The 20,081-nt window shown below is 38.0% G+C and overlaps 1 protein-coding gene across 1 annotated transcript in view; it reads left to right on the top strand.

Annotated features, from left to right (window-relative positions):
• The window catches only part of ARHGEF28 (Rho guanine nucleotide exchange factor 28), a 392,384-nt gene that overhangs the window by 49,471 nt on the left and 322,832 nt on the right, over positions 1–20,081 (top strand). The window contains exon 3 of the mRNA XM_043976410.1: positions 4,791–4,834. Coding sequence (XP_043832345.1) covers positions 4,802–4,834 — 33 coding nt within the window. The 5' untranslated portion in view covers positions 4,791–4,801. The remainder of the gene's footprint in view (positions 1–4,790; positions 4,835–20,081) is intronic.

Below are 20,081 nucleotides of genomic sequence, written 5' to 3'. Positions count from 1 at the left end.
ATATTTAACCTACTTCAAGACCTCCATTTTTTGGCACATCATTCCCATATAAATAGTAATGAAAATTACACATATTTACTTGTTGGGTTTGGCAGGTTTTCTCAGCAGTTTGTGATTCTATGAACTAAAGTGTAGAGTTTCTGTTAAAATTTGTGATCTCTGGTTTAGATCATGCACTAATCCCTACTCCCAATTTGAATTAGTGAGGTGTTATTGATTTATTGGTTTTTTCCTAATCTTGAAGCATTTCCTCATGGTCTAAGTTCATTAGATAGTTCAACTCTTCATTTTACCTTAAGCTGTGTACACCTGGATAGTTCAATAGCTCTAGGCAGAAGAATATTTCTGCAGACTGTTAGTTTTCCCAACAACTTGTTAATTTACAAAAATCTTTTGCCTTTTTTATTCAAATTTGTTTAGGAAAGCCTCATTTTTATTTTTAAGTAAACATTTGACCATTCTACTGTTTTTTTCGGCGGTGTGGTGGGGCTACTCTTTCTCCTTAGTATAAGTGAAAGAAATCCCAAATCCTTATCATTATGCTTATATTAGCTTGTTATTGGACTGAGCAAGAGAATATCTTTCTGAGTGTGTGAATTATGCCTTGATCAGGATAACATTTCCTCGACTAGTGGGAAGAGCCTTCAAAGATTCCCCATTGTATGAAGAAACTGAGATGGCTAAAGGGGTGAACTTATTTGTTCAGGGCCAAAGAGCTAGTAAGCAGCAGCACTGGCATGTGAATCCAGGGTGGTTTGCGTTTTGCTTTTTTTACCTCAAATTTACTGTTTTTCACAGGACCATGTTGTTAAGTACAAAAAATGATTAGTACACACAAAGATCCACAAATTTGAGGGGGTGTTTTTTTCCTTCTTAAGCATCATCTGTTGCATTTTATTCAGATGTTGAAGTGTGAGAAACCTTGCCTTTCAAAAAACAAAGAAATGTCTTGTTTTGGCCAGTGTGTATATATATTTATGTCAGCTCTAGTTGGAGATAGCTAAGTAGTGCAGTAGAAGACCTTAGTTCAAATGTGATCTGAGACACTTACAAGTGGTATGACCCTGGTCAAGTCTCTTCACCTCTGTCTGCCTCAATTTCCTTAACTGTAAAATGGGGATAAAAATAGAATCTATCTCTCGGAGTTGTGAGGATTAAATGAGGTAATATTTATAAAGTGCTTAGCACAGTACCCACACAGAGAAGGTACATAATTAATGCTTCTTTCCTTCCTTCCTTCCTTCTTACTTTCTAGTGGTTATTTTGTATCCCTAGTTTTTGTTCTTATTGCCAAACATGTTCTAATATTTCATTTTCTTGTTGTAACAACCAAAGAAATGAATGTCCAATATGACTGTTACTATAAACTGGCAACATTGTATACTGTTGTACATTGTACCCTGGTATTCCTTTTGGAAGAATTTGGTTGTGGGAACCAAATTAAAGCAAAAAACAACAGAAAAAGAACAGAAAACCAAAAATATGGCTAAACCCAAAGTTTTATACTGGAAACTTTCCCCCAGGACTAGTCAGCCAATCTTTGGAAAGATATTATTTCTTGTTTTCTCCTGAAACTGTTTAGGAAAATATAAATTGAACTACAGTGTTATTTATTTATTTATTTTAAAGATATATGTGGGCAACTAGGTGGCACAGTGGATAAAGCACTAGCCCTGGAGTCAGGAGGACCTGAGTTCAAATTCAGCCTTGGCACTTACTGGTTGTGTGTCCCTGGGCACGTCACTTAATCCCAATTGCCTCACCAAAAAAAAAAAAAAAAAAGAAAAAGAAAAAGAAAAAGAAAAAAGATACATCAACATGAAGTCTTTCTGCAGTATCCTAAATATTTTCAGTGTTACCTAATACATTAAAAAATTATGTTTTCTAGAATCTCAATGGAAAATTTATCATTAGAAAATAAAGCAAGGTACAACGGGGCCTCTCTGCCTGGTATTTAGGGCAGAGAGATAATGCACAAGGAGTGGCCAGTTGTAACTTGTTTGGCAAATATAAAATTCTCTTTTATGCATAAGCTTAAAGTAAAAGTTGCTTGGATTAGTCATTCAGTTCTACAAGTGAATACAGAACTTGTTGCTGTGAAAGGGGAATTAATTTAGAAAAAATACAATTAGAGAATCCAGGTGGGTTTTGAGTATCTATCATATTTTTTTCTCTTTGAATTTTCTCCACATCTCTTCTAAGGACAAGAAACTTGTATATGTGCTTAAATTAGGGTTTAATTCAGTTTCTCTGTGACAGGAAAACAAGAAAAGCATTATTGTTTTGTAATGAGAAAGGGAGCTTGGTATAGTGGAGAAGGCCCTGGACAGAACTGAGTTAAGAAACCACCTCAGACACTTAATAGTTGTGTGACCTTGGGAAAGTCACTTACTTTTTTTTGTACCTCAGTTTCTTCTCTTCAGAGAAGTAGTTCTTTTCAGGAAATAATGAATAAAGAATAGTCTTCCCGTATCCCCAATATATGTTTTCTTTTTTCCTCTGGATGTGTCCTTAATCAGAGGATTAGAAATAGCATTTGGGCATCTTTTCCATTCACTGGAGAAGGAAATTGCAGTCACTCCAGTATCTTTGCTAAGAAAAGCCCAGTGAACAATATTGACATGCTATGGTCATGAAGAGTTGGATACAACTGAACAACAATCTTTTTCCTTAGCAATGGACACACCCACTTGGAACCCTAAAGGAAAGCTGGTGTAATATAGTTAGGGAGCAGAAACTTCCCTGCAAGGTAGAGTTTTAAGTCATTTTTCTCACATGCTGGTCATATTCCTGTCTTATTTACTCTTTTAATGAGAGCTTTGGGGCCCCTGCCTTTAGTTTCTAAGCTAGAGGTGGTACTTGTTTCTGTGTGAAGGGAGTAAGAGCCCTTGGTACCTACACTGTTTCTGAGGTCTGCCCAGCCACCATCAAGCCTGGAGCGTCTTCTATAGGCTGAAGCCATGGCCACACTCAATCCTGGTAACTGCTGGGCTCTCCTTGTTCCTTCTGCCAAGCTTCTGAAAACTGTGACTTCCTGGAGGGGCACCTCTGCATTGTTATAATTGATGATCAAGGTCAGGCAGTGGGCATACAAAGAGAAAAATTTAAAAAGTTCCTGCCCTCAAGGAGCTTATAGTCTATTTGGGGGTTCTTGTTGATGAATTTAAATACCATGTCATTTATGTCAAGATTTAAAAATTTCATCTGATGATTATCAACTGTCCTCAAATGTTTTTCTCTTTTTTTCCTTTTACATTTGCTATAGGATAATTAACTTACAGTTGACATAATTTTTGTGTTTTCTGAATGTAATTTTTCTTTTATAACTATTGTTCTAAAAGTAAAATAGTATTGATGGCTCACTTTCATATTATAATCTTAATAATATAAATAGAAATATTAAAATAACAAATAATAGAAATAATCACACTGTTTTCCACTTTCCCCCAAAAGCTGCGGGAGCCTAGACAATTTCCAACAAAATTACAAATTAACTTTTGGGGCCAGTGAGAGTCTTATTGATTTTTCCCAGGAAGATACTTTGGTGATTCTGAACAGCTTGTAGTCTGTTAAAGTGATATCCTTAAAGGGTTAGGCAAAGGGGCAGATCAAAGCTGTGTCTCCACCTACCTAGCAGAGAGGTTTTACTTAAAAGAAGCAGCACAGCCTATCTGCTTAGCAACATCAGTCAGTCAGTAAACATTTATTAAGTTCCTACTGTGTGCCAGACATTGTGATTGACTGATCGAGTCGTCATAGTGTGGGCCTTTGTAGAAAAGTGTGAGGGCCAAAATTTGATATACAGAGTGTTAATTGGGTGACTCACCAAAATTTTGGGGTCCTGGAAATATGAAGGACCTTTAGGTTCACCCTGCCCTCTGAACTGCTCTTTTAGATATTTCTCCCAGGCCAATAAGAAAGGAGCCTTACAGCTTTAATTCACAGAAGGATCAGATTTTATTACTTGGGAATTAATTAAACAATAAAGGTGAAACTAATAAAAATCAAAGATAAGGAAATAGGAAAAAGAAAAACAGATAAATACTCTTAACTCTAAACTTAGCCTATGCAATCCCCAGATCGTTTCCAATTAAGCTAATTCAAAAGAATTTAGGGTTTTCTGTGTTCACTCACCAAAACCTGGAAAGTCTACAGTTGCTTGCACCAACTGAAGGGCAGAAGCCAGAGAGAGAGAGAGCTCAAGTTCTGGATTCAAGTCCTCCCTTTGACATAATACTGACTCTATGACCCTGGGCAAGACCCTTCACTCCCCAGGTAACTAATTCTCCAAGACATTCTCGTGCAGATTAGGGATTGATTGGTTCATAGGGGAAGTTTCCTTATTGGCTATTCCCAGACCAATGAAACAATAAGGCCAGATCTACTCTCCACCTCCCAGGGAAACAAATGAACTAAATTTCAATCTTTCAATTTTTTTTTGATGGTTCATGGAAGTGATCAGTGACTTAAGGAATAGGGATTCTTTTCTTAAAAAAAAGCTTATGTGAGGAGACAGCAAGAACATGCCAGAAGACATGTTGCATTCTCATTTACAGCATTTCTTAATACAATCTAATAAATAATAATTTATAATATTTTAATAAATTCTCAATAAATGTTTAAATAAGTTCTCATTTACAACATTTCTTTCTGCTGACTGCCTATTTAATATATTTAGTCTTTTTCTTATCAGCCATAATATTTGAAGGGAGTAAAATGAAAGAGACTTCACCAACCTGTTACATGGTACCTCGTTCAGTAACTCCTTTGATTTGTTGTTTTTGTTGCAGATGCTGAAATAATGGAGTTGAGCTCTCATGAAGTGCCTCTTTATGTAAGTATTTCAGCACTAGGCTTCTGGCCTAAGGGGTCTTTTTTCTTTTAGCAATATATTAAAAATCTTGGTGAATGAAATAGGAAAAAACAAAGTTCTTTCTGTCTGTTGAATTGAGGCCCTTAAGAAAACACTGAGCCATCATCAACCATCCAAATTAAGTACTTACACAGGACTGTTTTTAGTGTTTGACTCCCAGTACTAATGGCTAAATTTTAACTATTTTTCCCTGATCAGAGTAACTTTAAGTTGAATTTTTTAAAAAGCACATGATGTGTATGAATTTCCCGAAAGTTTGCTTTAAGAAATACAAGATTGATCCTGGATTATCTTTAGGATGAAATTAATACATTGCTAACAAGAGTACTCATGTGTGTGTGTGTGTGTGTGTGTGTGTGTGTGTGTGTGTACAGGTGTGTATTTCAGGAAAGCTTATTGAAAATTAATTCACTTGTAAAAAACTGAAAGGAAAAATGGAGTATGATGAAATAGACAAAACAAAAGAGGGGGATTAGGTAACTTATGATGTACAACTGGACTCATATTTTGAAATGACTTCTTGATGCATAGCAGTAATTTATGGGTATAGGAGATAGGTAAAATGGAAAGGTTCCTTAAGGTTTCAAGAAACATGGAAATAGAAGGCTTAACTATTTTGCAAAGGAATAGGCTGTAGTTATTTGAGAGCTGTCGGGGGTGTAGACCAATGAGTAGCGGCCTATAGAAGCTGTGGGGTTGGCCAATGGAAGAGGTGTTCCAGGAGAGTACTTGATAGAGTGAGGAAAAACTAGTAGGAGGAGCAGGTCCCAGTCCATGTCCAGATTCAGGGGTAGCCAAAGAGGGTATGAAAGTGGGCTGGTTCTTTATGCTCATCATGCAGACAGCTGTTTATATAAGCATGCTTTTGTGGCTTCTCATGATTGGTAACTCCTTTAGCTCTCCCCACTTCCCTCTACTGCTTCCCTCTAGTACTTTTTTAAATTTTAAAATTTTTAAATTTAAAAAATTTTTTTAGTGAGGCAGTTGGGGTTAAATGACTTGCCCAGAGTCACACAGCTAGTAAGTGTTAAGTGTCTGAGGTCGGATTTGAACTCAGGTACTCCTGACTCCAGGGCTGGTGCTCTATCCACTGCACCACCTAGCTGCTCCCCACTAGTACTTTTTCATGCCGTTCTCCACTTCTCCTCACTTCTCTTATATCTTTTTTGGGAGATGTAGGAATCTCAAGTCATGACACTGCACCCCCAACTATTTATTCCAAACATAACATAGGGGACAGCTCGGTGTTGCAGTGGATAAAGCACCAGCCCTGGATTCAGGAGAACCTGAGTTTAAATCCAGCCTCAGACACTTGACACTTACTATCTGTGTGACCCTGGGCAAGTCACTTAAGCCCCATTGCCCTGCAAAACCCCCCCCCCCCAAAGCCTTCCAAAAGAAAAAAACCAAACATAGCATACATGAGATTTTCAGACTATGTCCAGATAGCTCCTTTGTCCATAACATTCTCTACCTTATATTAAATGAAATAAGGTAATCCAAGGCTCAGGCAGCTAGGTGGTACAGTAGATAAAGTACTGGGCTTGGAATCAGGAATATTCATCTTCATGAGTTCAAATCTAGCCTCAGATACTTACTATCTGTGTGACCCTGGGCAAGTCACTTCACCCTGTTTGCCTCAGTTTCCTCATTTGTAAAATGAGCTAAACAAGTAAATGTCAAACCACTGTAGTATCTTTGCCAAGAAAACCCCAAATGGGGTCATGAAGAGTTGGACATTACTGAATAGCAACAACAAAAGACTAAGGCTGAAAGCTCACTTACATGTGATGCTCTGCTTTAATGAAAATAGATATCTCAATATTTCTGCCTGTATGAGGAGTCCTCATTAAAGGGATTCATATGCAAATGAATTGAGCCCCACTCTGGTCTGGGTACATATTTCACAGAGGGGATGGGACAGATATGTATTGATGGAGAGATACTTCTTCCCTTGGAGGAAGTAATCATATAATGAATTCACTGAAGTATTACAGTGTTCATATCTTATTCCCCCTATTACAATGTAAGCTTTCTGAGAGCAGGGGCTCTGTACTTCTTTTTTTTTTTTTGTAATAAAGTATTTTATTTTTTTTCCCTTTACATGTAAAGATAGTTCTCAACTTTTATTTATACAAGCTTTCCAATTTCAGATTTTTCTCCCTCCCTCCCCTCCCTCCCCCTCCCCTAGACAGCAGGTAATCTGATATAGGTTATATATATATATATATATATATATATATATATATATATATATATATATATATATATATATATACACACACATAATAACATTAAACATATTTCTGCATTAGTCATGTTATAAGAGAAAAATCAGAGCAATGACAAAAAACCTCAAAATAGAAAAACAACAGCACCAAAGACAAAAGAAATAGTATGGTTCATTCAGCATCTATACTCCCCAGTTCTTTTTTTTTGGCTCTGTACTTTTAAAAACCTTTGTGTCCCTAGTTGACTCTGCTCTGTAAGCTACTTGTGTTCATTCTTATGTTCTATCTCCTTCCTACCATAAAAACTACAGAAGGATATCATAGAGTTTTCACCTTGGTATGAATCAGTTTCAATTTCTGTGTTATCTCTACCAGGGAATTAGTACTTTAAGCCTTAGCTCTAACTTTGGCCTGAAAGGTTTTGTTTGTCTTGCTTAGAAGAACTTAAGGCATCAATGAATGGAAGAAGAGATTGGTTTGGGGGAGGGAGGAGTCCTTTTAATTGCCCCTGAAATAGTACATAAGGTCCTTAGTGCAGTTGCAAATAATGTCTTTCTATTCTGTTCTTTGTGGACATGGTTTTCCACCATTAAAAAAATGGGGCGGAGGTCTTATTCCCCACTAACTAGCCACTAACTAGCTATGGGACCTTGGGTGTTAGCCTTTCTGAGCTCTAGTTTTCTCACCTCTTAAACTGAGGATAATGCCTCCCTTACTTCACAGGGTTGTTGTTTTTTTTAAAGATCTTTTTCTTTTAATAGCATTTCCCCCAATTACATGTAAAGACAATTTTCAATTCATTTTATGAAAGATTTTGAGTTCAAATTTTTCTCCATCCTTCCCTCCTTTTCCCCTTCTCCCCAAGATGGCAAACAATCTGATATAGGTTATACATGTGCAATCATGTAAAACATATTTCCACATTAGTCATGTTGTAAAAGAAGAAAGAGAACAAAAGAGAAAGCCATGAAAAAAAACAAAAGCAAAACCAAAAAAAGTGAAAATGTAGATTCGATCTGCATTCAGACTTCACCAGTTCTTTTTCTGGATGTGGATAGCATCTTCCATTATGAGTCTTTTGGAATTGTCTTGGATCATTGTATTGTTGAGGAGAACTAAATCAGTCATAGTTGATTATTGAACAATGTTACTGTGTACAACGGTCCTGCTCACTTTACTTTGCCTCAGTTCCTGTAAGTCTTTCCAGTTTTTCCTGAAATCCATCTGCTTATCATATAGGGTTGTTTTATTAAGCTCAAATGAAATAATATATGTGAAACAAATGTAAACTAATATTATAGCCATTGGGCTCTGTTGCCTCAACAGAAGTGTCCCAGGCCCACTAATCTTTTTTAAATTTAATTTTATTATTTTCCAGTTACATATTACATATAAGGATAGTTTTCAACATTTGTTTTCACTGGATTTTTAGTTCTAAATTTTTCTTTTCTCCCCCCTCCCTTTCCTCCCTCCTCCCCAAGATGGAAAGCAGTCTGATATAGGTTGTATATGTACAATCACATCAAACCTATTTCTACATTAGTCATCTTGTGAAAGAAGAATCAGAGCACAAAGGAAAAACCTCAAACAAGAAGGGAAAAAAAAACAGTCCAAAAGTAGAAACAGTATGATTCAATCTGCATTCATAATTCACAGTTCTTTTTTTCTGGATGTTGAGAACATTTTCTATCACAAGTTCTTTGAAACTGTTTTGGATTGTTGCACTGCTGAGAAGAGCCCAGTTTATCCCCACTGTTCATCTCACAATGTTGCTGTTACTGTGTACAATATACTCCTGGTTCTGCTCCTCTCAGTCATCATCAGTTCATGTAAGTCCTTCCAGGTTTCTCTGAACCCCTCCTGCTCATCGTTTCTTACAGCACAATAGTATTCCATTACATTCATATACCACACCTTGTTTAGGCATTCCCCTATTGATGGGCATTCCCTCGATTTTAGATTTTTTTGTACCAGGCATTCTTTTCCAAGGTGGTTGGACTGGATGGCCATGGAAGTCCCCTCCCACTCTCAAATGGGATTCTGTGAATTTAAGGATAATCATGCCAGGAAGAGCTCTTTGAAAATATGTTGACCAATTGTTTTTTGTTTTAACTTTTATTTAAGGAACATTGACTGTATACATCACAATCAAGTTTTCTTATCCTTAGTACTTCACAACAGAGAAGTAGTTAAAGAAAATAGGAAAGGAAAAATTGAATAAAAGAAATAGTTGAATATAGTACAAAAACTATCTCCTTTTTAACCAATCCTTTATTTTGTTTAATTGGAGAATGTGAGGTAGAGGGTGGGCAGCTTGCCATGGGATTTTTCTCTCTCCCTACCTTTCCTCTCCCATAAGTAATGTTTGAACATATTGCATGTCAGTGTGGTTATGTGTCCTTTTAACATATCCTGGTTTTCTAGAGGAAATCCCTTACCTAGAGTGTAGGTGAAACTATCTTCTCAAGTTGCAAATTGGCTCTTTAATTAATTTAAGATTGAAATGCCTGAAAGTATCAATTTCCTTTATAGTAAATAAAGTTAGGTTTAGACTTTGGTTTTTGTATGAAAAGTGTTTCCAGCTGATGTTAAGAGGGCATTTTTGTGTGCCTTATAAGTTACACATTGCCACAACTGTTAGGATAAGAATGAGCAACAACAAGCTAATATACTAGTCTTGCTGAAACAGAGTGTGATTTTGAAGTATGCAAAAATAAATCTATTAAGCAATCAGATGCATTAAATATCTGAATAACGTGGGAAATTCAGAAAACTTCTGATCTCAATTGATCATCTGTCTAAAGATTCCCCTTTGGGATGACAGGGAATTCCATATGTGCAAATAATGCATAAAGGTGTGGACTGAGTCTAGAATTTTAAAAGTATTTGGTTAGTAATCATCAAAAATCTTTGACCCAGCACAATTATACTAATATAATAGAAAACATTAAGAAAAATGCATAAAGAGGTAGAAGTAAAGGACAGGCTCCTTGAAGATAAGAACCATATTACTTGGAGTCAGGAGGACCTGAGTTCAAATCCAGCCTCAGACACTTGATACTAGCTTTGTGACCCTGGGCAAGTCACTTAACCCCCCATTGCACCACAAAAAAAAGATAAGAACCAGATTAAGATACATCTTTATATCTTTCAGTTCCTGCCACAATGACTTGTGTGCAGTTAGTTGTCATTGTACATTTGTTGAATTGACAAATTTCTCTTATATTTAAAAAAAGGTCAGAATTAGGCAGTGGGGAAGAGCAGAAAGTCTTTTGATTAGGAAAAAAACATGACATGGATAAATCTAGAAAGTAGATAACTTATTTACTTGCATAAATTTTCCTCCTTTTGTTCCTTGATATTTTCAATCTAAAAGGGATGGAAGAAGAAAAGAAAATCATGTTAAGAGAAATTTGGTCTTGGTCTGCAGCCACATTATCATTACCCAGCACATAGTAAGAGCATAATAAATTCATGCCCAATTGAATTTTTGGCAAACTTCATTTACCTTGAGGATTCTTATCCCATTACTAAAGGACAAAGTTAATTGGAATCTAGACCTCTTGAAATTGTCCCTTTACATTAGCAACTCTGTATGCTGTTGAAAAGTAAGTTGTAAAGTAGTAGACTATAAGGGACTTCTGACTGCTTTGTATTTCTTGAGAGGACAGAAAGGGCAATGGGGCTTGAGAATGTCTAAAAGGGTGGTTCCTTCCTATCTAGTCTCTCCTCACTTACCTTCTTGAGTGCTCTTCTCCTCTTTGAATGACTGCTCCTTCTCCAACATTTTTACTGGTTCCTATTTCTCCTCTCAAACCCTTAAGGTAGCTGTCAGCTGACATTTATATAGTGCTTTACGGTTTACAGATCATTTACTCCAAGGTTTCAGAGATCTCTTTATTTTCCTTTGCTCAATCCCTTATGAGTCTTTTCAGTTTCATACCTTTAGCTATTGCTTCTAGGTAGAATGGAAACAGTAGATTGTAACCATGTCCTTTCTCCAGTATTTGATCTGTACCTCTATCTCCCTGTCTTAGCATATCATCGTCTAAATATCCCATGGGCCCCACAAATTCAGCACATCCAAGATTCAACTTATATTTTCTCCCAAGCCTGTTCTTACTTAGGGATTCTCTGTTTTTGCTAGAAGTCTCTAGTCTCTTATATTTGAAACCTTGGGATTATCAATTAACTAGGATTTATTTTTTAAAGAAACATTTTTATTTAAACAAGGATTTATTAAGTATGTGCCATGCACCAGGTGATATATTCAGTGTTGGGGATAAAGAGTCAGAAATTAAATACTTCCTGTCCTGCGGAGCTTATCTTCTATTAGGTGAGGATGAAATATATATAAGTAGATATAAAGTAGATACAAAATCATTTTGGAGGGTGATGCATTAGCATCTGGGATGGAGGTGGGGACAGGAAAAGTCTCACGTAGGAGGTGACACTGAATGAAACTAGGTATTCTAAGAGATGGAGGTTCTAAACATGGGTCAGTCAGTCTAATACAGGAAATAGAATATTGTATGTGAGGAATAGTAATATGACTAGTTTGGCCAGCTCATAGTGTACACCAAGGGAATAACTGAAGGATAAACCTGGAAAAGTGGGCTGTGGCCAGGTTGTGAAGGACTTTAAATGTCATAGAAATGGGTCTGAAATAGATTCTGGAGATAGTAAGGAATCACTGTAGTTTACAAAGTAGAGGCGCAACCTGTGCTTTAGAAATATCACTTTGGCAGCCGTGTGGAGGATACATGGAAGAGGGAAGAAACTTGAGGCAAGGAAACTATTTGAAAGACTGTTACAATAGTCCTCTTGAGAGGTGATGAAGCCTGAACTATGGCAGTATTCCATTGTTTGGAGAGAAGGCAATAGAAGTGAGAGATGTAGAGACAAAATCATTCAGACTTGGCATTTGATTGGAAATATGGGAAGTTTGGAAGAGGGCTGGGTTGCCTTTCATTCTTCACACTCATGTACAATTAGTTACCAAGTCCAGTCAATGTTTCCAGAATTTCTTTTGTATCTGGTCTTTTCTTTTTACTCCCCTGTATACCATGCTAATACAAGCTCTCATACTATCTTTGGACTGTGGCAATAATCTGCTTACTCATCTGCCTAACTTTACTCACTATCCCAAAAAACCTGTCGATTTTATCAATTTTACTCATAGTCTGGTCATGATAGGACTTGGTTAAAAACAGAAACAAAAACAAAAAACATTCAATAATTCTCCAAACTCCTCAAGTCTTATATTCAGGCTTTCTATAATCTGTCACAACCCCACTTTGTCTAAGCCTTATCTCATACCATATCTTTTACACTCTACAATGGAGCAAAATTGGACTGTTTACTTAGTCTTTCCTAAGCCTTGAATATCTCTGACACCCCCTTCTCCCATCTTGATGAATGAATGAGAAGGCATTTTTTTTTGGTGAGGCAATTAGGGTTTAGTGACTTGCCCAGGGTCACACAGCTAGTAAGTGTTAAATGTCTGAGGTCGGATTTGAACTCAGGTACTCCTGACTCCAGGGCCGGTGCTTTATCTACTGCACCACCTAGCTGCCCCAAGAAGGCATTTTATTAAGCACCAAACACTGTGTTTGGCACTGGGGATGCAGTCTCTAGGGCAGGGCTTCTTAAACTTTTCCCACTTGCCACCCCTTTTTGCCTGAGAAATTTTTATGTGATCCCAGGTATATAGGTATATAAAATAGGTATAGAAATCAAACATTTACTGCCAACTTTTTATTGACCCCACACTTTAAGAAGCTTTGCTGTAGGGGATGGTCTCTCTTCTTAAGGAGGTGGGAGAGATATATAAAGGAGAGATTAACTGCAAGACTGATGGAACAGCCTGGTCATCCTTATGGTATACTTGCAGAGTTGATGGCAAGGTACAGAGAGCCTCAGGATTTAATTGAAGGGCTCATGGTTAGGTCTGGTGCTCTTTCATCTTACTGGAAGGATTATAGTTGGTGGCTCCCTGCTCATCAAAATGATATGAGTATGCCTGCCTGACCCACAATCCAGAGGATAGAGGGGCCTGGGTCCACTAATATTGGGAAGGGATGAGTGGGCCTAAGGTTGGGAGTAGAGTAGGAAGTCCAGATTCCCTCCCTTAAAAATGGGAGGGGTGTGTGTGTGTGTGTGTGTGTGACATCTGGACACAGGGAAGAACAAAAAGAAGGAGACTTTGGCAAGAGGGTTTAGGATAGGGAGGGAAGGGTAGCAGCTAGTGAGATCTAGGCAAGGGGTGGTCTCAGGCAGGGATAATGTCTCCATGATAGAAAGGCCTTCCATGGTCTCCCTACTTGGGAATGACTTTTCCCCTTTATGAACTTTATTTAGTGCTTCGTTAGAATCCTTTCTGTCTTTTATATTATGGATTTTGTACTGTACTTGTTTGTATGTGTAACATTTTCCAATAGAGTCATTAAAGTAAGAACTCATTTGATCTAAATTTTGTATCTTCCTCAGTACCTAGCATAACCAAGCCTTTACTTAGGAGCCACTTAAATGTTTATTGAAATGAATGTGCCTAGAATAAGAATGTTACATGGTTCTTGCTTTTAAATCATTTTATTTTAAAGTTTCCCTCTTCTCCTCTAGAGTTTTAAAATCTTAACCTGGAAATTATTAGGTGTCTTGAGTGGAAAATTTTTATTTTTTTTTGCTTTGTTTTTATTTTCAATATTTTATATTAGAAAGAAGGAAGAGAAATGGCTTTAAAAAAAGGGAAGGGGGAAGCTTGGTGTCACAGTGGATAAAGCACCAGCCCTGGATTCAGGAGGACCTGAGTTCAAATCTGGTCTCAGACACTTGACACTTACTAGCTGTGTGACCCTGGCCAAGTCACTTAACCCTCATTGCCCCACAAATAAATAAATAAATAAGCAAGCAAGCAAGCAAACAAACAAACAAATAAATAAAGGGCAGATGTCAGTGGAAAAGGTCTTAGAGTGAATCCAGAGACCTGGCCTTGAATTCTAGTTCAGAAAATTCACAGAATCACAGAAGAGTTAGAAGTGATCTCATAGTCCATGTAATTCAATATGGATTTGAGTAGGAATTCCTTCTACAACATCTGTACCTCTGCTCAAAGACCCTGAGTGAGGAAGAAGCTCTTTTCTCTGGAGGTAACTTATTCTACTTTGTGGCAGCTCTTTTGGAAGACATCCATTTTGTAGGCAAGAAAACAAAAGCTCAGAGTGGTTGATTCATTTATCCAGGGACACACAGCTAACAAAATGGTGAGGGTGGGATTTGAAATCAGGTTTCTACTGGATCCAAGTCTACTGCTCAATTTTATTTCTACAAGCTCAATTTCAAAGTGTAGAAAAAAGTGCTCCAGATGTTGTAAGTTGATTATACTTTAAAAAAAAAGCAGCCAAAATAATTTAAAGAGCTTAATTTAAAGCTGCAAGTTCTGTTCTCGTATCTTATCCTTGTAGGATCATAGCTTATAATTATGAGGGAACTTGGAGATCATCTAGGCCTTAGCCCCCTGATTTCACAGCAGCTCAGACAAATCCTTAAGGTCACATGGGGAGTAAACCAAGAGCTGGAATTAGAACCCCAGTATTTAGACTTTAAAATCTATTGCTTCATCTATTGTTCCATGCTACTTTCCCATCCTTAATTCTGGGGGCCATGCACACCGTTAGAATACAGGGATTCTTGTAAAATTCTCCAGAAATGCTATGAGGTTTTTTTCTGGTAGAGTTTCTTACTAAAACATGTTGATCTGACATACACCTGACAGACAATAATAATTTCCTTCTATGTAGGTTGTACATCAGCCAATGTGGAAAGAGGGTTAGTTTCAAGAACTTCCTGAGAGTTAAGCCTGTTGGCCCCTTTCCTCCTTTAAAATTACTTATTTCATTTATTTTTCCACTCTGAAGACTGATGATCTCTTCTAAATGCTGCTTTGTGTGTGTGTGTGTTTTTAATGCCAGGTATGTTGTAAGCTGTTGATCTTCCTGAAGCCCTTACCTGAATACATTTTATTGTTTTTTGTATTTTTTTTTCAATGAACCCATATTTCGGCAGCTGAACAATCAAAGGTTAGCAAGAAGACAGGAAAATGCAGGGCTATGAAAGCAGAATTTAAAATTTTTGAAAGAGTTTAGCTAAAATCTGAATCAGAAAAAGAGTGAGTAGATCCAAATCTGACCATAGTTTCTTTAAAACTTTTATTTATTTTTAAAAGACTGAGTTGTTTGTTCAGTAAACATTTATTAAGTACTTACTATGTGTCAGGCACTGTGTTAAGGACTGGGGATACAAAAAGAGACTTTTAACTTTTGTTTGTTTGTTTTACATTCCTTGCTGTCAATGACAGTGCATAGAATGCTGGGCTTGGAGTCAGGAAGACCTGAGTTCAAAACCAGCCTCAGACACTTCCTACCTGTGTGACCCTGGGCAAGTCACTTCACCCTGTTTGCCTTAGTTCCCTCATCTGTAAAATGAGCTGGAGAAGGAAAAGGCAAACTACTCCAATACCTTTGCCAAGAAAACCCTAAAAGGGGTTATGAAGAGTTGTACATGAATGAAATAACTGAACAACAAAAATAACGAAGTCCTCAGGAGCTTACAATCTAATGGAGAGATAACATTCAAACAAATATATACAAAGCAAGCTATGTACAGGATAAATAGGAAATAACTAAAAGAGGGAAAGTATTGTAATTAAGGGGATGGGGGTTGGAGAAGGCTTCCTGTAGAACGTAGGATTTTAGTTAGGATTTAAAGGAAGCATTTTGCCTAGGCTAGAGGTGCAGCAGCCACTTGTGGGATCATCTCACTTCTGATTAGCACATGAGCTTTGATGTTCCCCTTCTGACCTGCATCAATTTGCCCCTCCCTCAACAGCCTGGTAGTGCCCTACTCCTGGAGCGTCACTATATTGGTGTTGGAATTAGTGTTGTCCATATGCTCTTGATCACTAGAGATTCCCATAACTCATTGGTGGTAGTTCCCCTTCCTTACCTTCCCCTCTCCTCTACTTGTTTCTTCCTTCTCCCCTTCTTTCCTTTTTCTCTTCTTCCACTTGATGTTTCCCACCTTTTCACCTGGAGGTCATTCAGACATTTCACATTCAAAATGTCCAAAGCTGAGCACATCATCTCTCTTCCTCAAAATAAGTTCCTTCAAAATAAGTTTCTGACTTTCTCATCTTTGCTGATCAAGAGTAACACTGTTCTTTCTGTCATTGAGGACCTGACACTTTGTTGTTGTTTTAGTCAATTTGTTGTGTGAACTCTTTGTGACTCCACTGGGGTTTTCTTGGCAAAGATACTGGAGTAGTTTGCCATTTCCTTCTCCAGCTCATTTTACAGATGAAGAAACTGGGGCAAACAGGATTAAAGGACTCACCCAGGGTCACACACTGAGGCTGGATTTGAACTCAGGTCCTTCTGACTCCAAGGCTGGCACTCTATCTATTGTGCCACCTTGCAGAGGCCTTTTGTCTCCCTCACTGCATCCCTTGCTAGGTTTTGTTGGGTCTGCTTCTTTAATCTCTCTGGAATTCCATTCCTTTTTTTTTTCTTCCAGAATAATGGCTCATGTTTACATAGTGCTTTAAGAATTACAGTGTTTTCTTTCCCCACAACAACCTTCTGAGTCAGATTTAATCGTTGTTCATTTGTTTTTTCATTCATGTCTGATGCTTCATGACCCCATTTGGGGTTTTCTTGGCAAAAATCCTGGAGTGGTTTGCGATTTCCTTCTCCAGCTCATTTGGAAAGATGAGGAAACAGAGGCAAACAAGGTTAAGTGACTTGCCCAGGGTCACATGGCTAGTGAGTGTCTGAGGCTAGATTTGAACTTTGAAGATGACTCCTGACTCCAAGCCTTGTGCTGTGTCAGACAGTGTAACTATTGTGAAGCCCATTTGAGAGATGAATTTCAGGTTGAAAGATTGTAACTCTCTTGGGGTTCTGCATTTAATCTGTCAGAGCCAGAGTCACAATGGGAGTCTAGGTCTTTTGACTTCAGGACCAATACTTTCCCTTTTATTCTAATTTGCCTCTACTACTACACACTACCTTCCCCACCTCTATCTCTTCTTCCCACAACTCAGTTGATCTTGTATTCTACATCTTGTTGACAGACTAAGTCTGTTCCTATTATTCCCCTTTTCAAGGGCATTTCCTCTTTCTTCCCTATCAATCCATCAATCCACAAATATTTATTAAGCACAAGTGGGGCACCTTGCTAGGTGCTGGAATATTAAGTTCAAAGCATCAGTCCTTACTTGCAATGATCCTATGTTCTAGTGGGGCAGATAACAAGAACATAGCATGAGGTTAATAAATATGCATATGTGTTCAGTCATTTTTTCAGTCACGTCTGACTGTTTGTGGCCCCATTTAGAGTTTTCTTGACAGAGAAATTAGAATGGTTTGCCATTTCTTCCTCCAGCTAATTTTACTGATGAAGAAATGGAAGCAAGAAGGCTTGAGTGACTTGTCTGTGGTCACACAAGTAGTAAATGCCTGAGGCTGGATTTGAACTCATGAGTATGAATCTTCCTGAGTCCAGGCCCACTATACGACCTAGCTGCCCCTAGCAATACATAAAAAGTAGTTAAATACAGAGTAGTTTCAGATTGAAGGCATTAGCAGTTGGGGACATCAGGAAAGCTTTCATGTACAATGTGGTGCCTGAGTTGGATCTTAAAGGACCAGAAAGACTTTATGAAGTGGCGATAAGGAAGGAGTACATCCTGGGAATAGGGGACTACCACAATATAGCCTAAGTGTAGCCTAATTTTTGCCTTTATTCCCATTCAGAGAAAGAGAAAGGGAGAAACTGTATTCTCTCCAGTTTTTCCAAAGATAGTCTTTTATTAAAGAGATACCCTCATGTCCTGTGACTGGAGCTCAGACATTTTTTTCTTTCTGGTGAAAAGTTGCTCTTGACCAGGTGCCAGTTCTTAAAGTGTCATATGCCGGGTGTCAGCTGGGACACAGAAATATGCTCATGGGTGAGACCATGAGATGTAGCAAAAGGGCTAAGTGCGGGAGCTTTGGAAACCGAATGGAGTAGAAATTGGGAACTTAATTGGGTTTTAGAGATATGAGCCACATTATAGAGGATGGGATGGGCATCGTCTTTCATTACTGAAAATTTCTGTCTGCCTAAAGAAAGGTATAGGATGTCCAGTGAGGTCTCAGTGAATATACACCAAACCCACATAGTGCACAACTTGGAGGATCAGGGATGTTGAATAAGCTATATGATATGAACCCGGAAGGTCCCTTCCAACTCCTAATTTTGTAATTAACCACCAAGAGTAGAGACATCTTTCATGACACCCTTAGTGTATGCTTAATGTGCCTTGATTTACAGATGGTTCTCAGTGTTCTCTTGAATCAGCCCTGCCTGTTAGCATTTGGCTTGAGTAAGCTTTGATTCACCTGAATTGTTTAAGAAAATGTTTTGAGTCATCTTCAAGTCTTAGTGTTGATCTGATCTTTCTCTTCTCTTCCTTGCTTTTATCTTTTTGACTTTTCTCCTACTTTCTTCCAGAAGGCAAACAAATACTGAGCCAACGTTCCTCTAAGCACAGGACAAAGGGAAACCAATAGCTGTTTAATCCCTCCTAGCTAGCAGTTTTTTGATAACCTTTTATTATTATTATTATTTTTTTTTTTAACCAGGGCAATGAGGGTTAAGTGACTTGCCCAGGGTCACACAGCTAGTAAGTGTCAAGTGTTTGAGGTCAGATTTGAACTCAGGTCCTCCTGAATCCAGGGCTGGTTCTTAATCCACTGTACCACCTAGCTGCCTCTTGACTAACCTTTTTTTAACCTTTTTTTTAGTTAACCTTTTTGTTAACACTTTTGTGAAAGAAGTTCCTCTATTCAGTTATCAACAAGCATTTATTAAGTGAATACTGTGTGCCAGGTGCAGGGGAGGGGGGGGCACAAAAGTGACATGCTTCCTCCCTTCATGGAGCTTATGTTCTGTAAAAATCCATCCTGTAGTTCTGGTAGGTGGGGCAGCTGGGTGGTGCAGTGCATAAATGCTGAGCCTAGAGCCAGGAAGACACATCTTCACGAGTTCAAATCTAGCCTTTGGACACTAGCTATGTGGTCCTGGGCAAATCCCTTCACTCTGTTTGCCTCGGTTTCCTCATCTGTAAAATGAGCTGGAGAAGGAAATGGCAAACCACTCTAGGATCTTTGCCAAGAAAATTTCAAATGGGGTCACAAAGAGTCAAACATGACTGAACAACAAATTTCTGGCAGGAGCAAAGAGGATGTGTACAAACTTCATAAATCCTGTGCTAATTCAATTTTTGCCCAGGCTCTAAAGAAGCAGTACATATTTGCTGACATTACTAATGTACGTCATTCTATTTTCACTATTCTTTCACCAACTGAACTAAAGATGTCTGGAAAGAGACCAATAAAGATATTTATGGTGTTAGGGGTTTGGACAAGGAGAATAGTTCTTCAAAACATGTGAGGATATGTTGGATATGTGTATATATACACACATATTATGTGTGTATACATATATATGTTCTTCTAGTGAAATGAGTCTTCTCTTTTCCTAGCTCTCTAACAGCCACTACAGTTTTGGATATCATTAAGTATTTTATTTTGGGGTCAGAATTTAATAATGAATGTTTTTAATGGTTAGCTAGAAAGTTATTAAAGTGCTGTTTTTCTGTTAAATATGTGCAGTACAGAAGGGGAGGGAGTTCCATCATCTGTGGAGGACACTTATGGGAGAACAGATGCTGTTGGGGAGCAGGATTGTTTTGTGGCACCCATTGTCTGAAGCTCCACAGAGAGGCTAATTGATCAGCTGGGCAGCAGGAGGGGCATTTGGATCCCAGGTTCCCAAAGAACCACACAGGGCTCAATTTTATAGAGATTTTTTAGACAAAGAGCAGACATAGCATGAATAGAGGACTATGCTGTTACCATTGAGGTAAGGCAGTGGGG

This window comes from Dromiciops gliroides, chromosome 1, assembly GCF_019393635.1.
Source record: "Dromiciops gliroides isolate mDroGli1 chromosome 1, mDroGli1.pri, whole genome shotgun sequence".
NCBI lineage: Eukaryota > Metazoa > Chordata > Mammalia > Microbiotheria > Microbiotheriidae > Dromiciops > Dromiciops gliroides.
This window is presented reverse-complemented; position numbering and strand designations above follow the sequence as displayed.